We start from the raw sequence: 2,032 nt of genomic DNA on the forward strand, positions 1-2,032 counted from the left end.
AATCTAGTAATCAAAAGGAAAATTAAACATGGATATAATTAACACTTGATTGATCTACATTATATTTCCATGGCAGAGATGTTATTATTGTCTTAATTTTGAATCTCAGTCTTTCAATTTTTTTTTTTTTTTTTTTTTGGCAGAGCCAGCTGAAGCTTTATTCTGAAAAAGACACTTGAACTGGCTTTTAGTTGGGGGCGTGGGCAAGAGAGGGAGCCCCAGGCAGTTGACTCCCCCAGGGGTGTGCTAAGGACGGGACTGAGCCTCAGGTCTTTGGTTCCAGCACTCCCCTGCATAACTCCTTCTTGCAGGAGCAAGTGAGTGGGGAGGCTGGGAGGGATCTCAGGAGCCTTTCACTTAGGCAGGATGTCAGAGGACTCAGACACCAGCTTCCCATCACGGGTCTCAATCTTCTTCACAACCACAGCCTTGGAACTGCTATGGCTGAAGGAGCCAGAGCCCCCTCCAGAGCCCAAGCTGGACTGGTAGGAGCTCAAGCCGTAGTTGAGGCCAGGGGTCCCACAGGCTGAGGTGAGTCCACCTGAGTACCCGCTGATGGTCTTGGTGTGGATGCTCATCTTCTGCATCCCAGACTCCAGCCGGCTCTCCTCGCCCTCCAGCAGCTTGTGGTAGGTGGCGATCTCCACATCCAGGGCCAGCTTGACGTTCATCAGCTCCTGGTATTCGCGCAGCTGCCGTGCCATGTCCTGCCTGGCGGTTCTCAGAGCAGCCTCCAGCTCCACCAGCTTGGCCCGAGCATCCTTGATGGCCAGCTCCCCACCCTGCTCAGCATCAACAATGGCGGCCTCCAGGGAAGCCCTCTGGCCTTTGAGGCCCTCGATCTCAGCCTGGAGTCAGTTGATGTTCCGGTTCATCTCAGAAATCTTCGTGTGATGGAGGTCATCCCCGTGCTTCCCAGCCAAGGTCTGCAGCTCCTTGTACTTGATCTGGTACATGGTCTCAGCCTCAGCCTGGCTGCAGTTGGCGATCTCCTCATACTGGGCCTTTACCTTGGCGATGATGCCATCCAGGTCCAGAGAGCGGCTGTTGTCCATGGACAGGACCACGGAGGTGTCAGAAATCTGCAACTGCATTTCACGGATCTCCTCTTCATACAGTTGCCTGTAGATGTTGATCTCGTCAGTCAGCCCTTCCAGGCGGGACTCCATCTCTACTTTGTTCATCTAAGCTTTATCCACATCCTTCTTGATGATGACAAATTCATTCTCCATGTCTGTGCGCTTTTGGATGTCTTCCTCATACTTGGCCTTGAAGTCCTCCACCAGCCCTTGCATGTTGCCAAGCTCCACTTCCAGCTTCAGCTTCTCCTGGGCCAGGGTTTCCAGCTGTCGCCAGAGGTTGTTGATGTAGCTCTCAAACATGTTGCCTACGTTGCTCCGGGCTGTCTTCTGCTGCTGCAGGAGGTTCCATTTGGTCTCCAAAATCTTGTTCTGCTGTTCCAGGTGCCGTACCTTGTTGATGAAGGAGGCGAACTTGTTGTTCAGGGTCTTGATCTGCTCCTTCTCCTGGGTGTGCACAACCTGGATGTCGGGGTCCACCTCCAGCTTGAGGGGGCTCAGCAGGCTCTGGTTCACCATGACAGCTGTGATGTCCCCCAGACCTGGGGCCCCACTGTAACCTGCAGCCAGACTCATGCTGCTGCCCAGGCCGCCCTGGAAGCTGCTGCTGCTGCCCACCCGGGAGAAGGCCGAGGAGTTGATGCGGGCGCCCGGCCCACTGGTGTACGAGCAGCTGCTGAAGGACGGGGGGCCAGAGGTGGACACCCTGTAGGACTTCTGGGTCACCCTGATGGACATGGTGGAGGCTGGAGAGGAGGCGAGGAGGCCAAAGCACACAGAGACTCGAGGAGTTGTGAAGCTGCTCCTCAGTATTTCAAATTTTGATCATGGGTATTTAGAGTTCATTTTGGAGAATGAGTTTTTATCCCTAATTATATGTAGATTTTTGCAAAAACATTTTCTAAAGGGTCTTAATTTTTTTAAACTTAAAAATATGCACATCATTAGTTGAT

At 52.7% G+C, this 2,032-nt stretch overlaps 1 protein-coding gene across 1 annotated transcript; it reads right to left on the reverse strand.

Moving 5' to 3' along the window:
* Nucleotides 1–353: 353 nt before the first annotated feature.
* LOC132495866 (keratin, type II cytoskeletal 8-like) lies at nucleotides 354–1,832 on the reverse strand. The gene is given in 1 exon segment (XM_060107785.1): nucleotides 354–1,832. A coding segment is annotated over 1 exon segment (1,464 nt). The 5' UTR covers nucleotides 1,818–1,832.
* Nucleotides 1,833–2,032: the final 200 nt, after the last annotated feature.

Source organism: Mesoplodon densirostris, chromosome 9 (genome assembly GCF_025265405.1).
Source record: "Mesoplodon densirostris isolate mMesDen1 chromosome 9, mMesDen1 primary haplotype, whole genome shotgun sequence".
In the NCBI taxonomy this organism is placed as follows: Eukaryota; Metazoa; Chordata; class Mammalia; order Artiodactyla; family Ziphiidae; genus Mesoplodon; species Mesoplodon densirostris.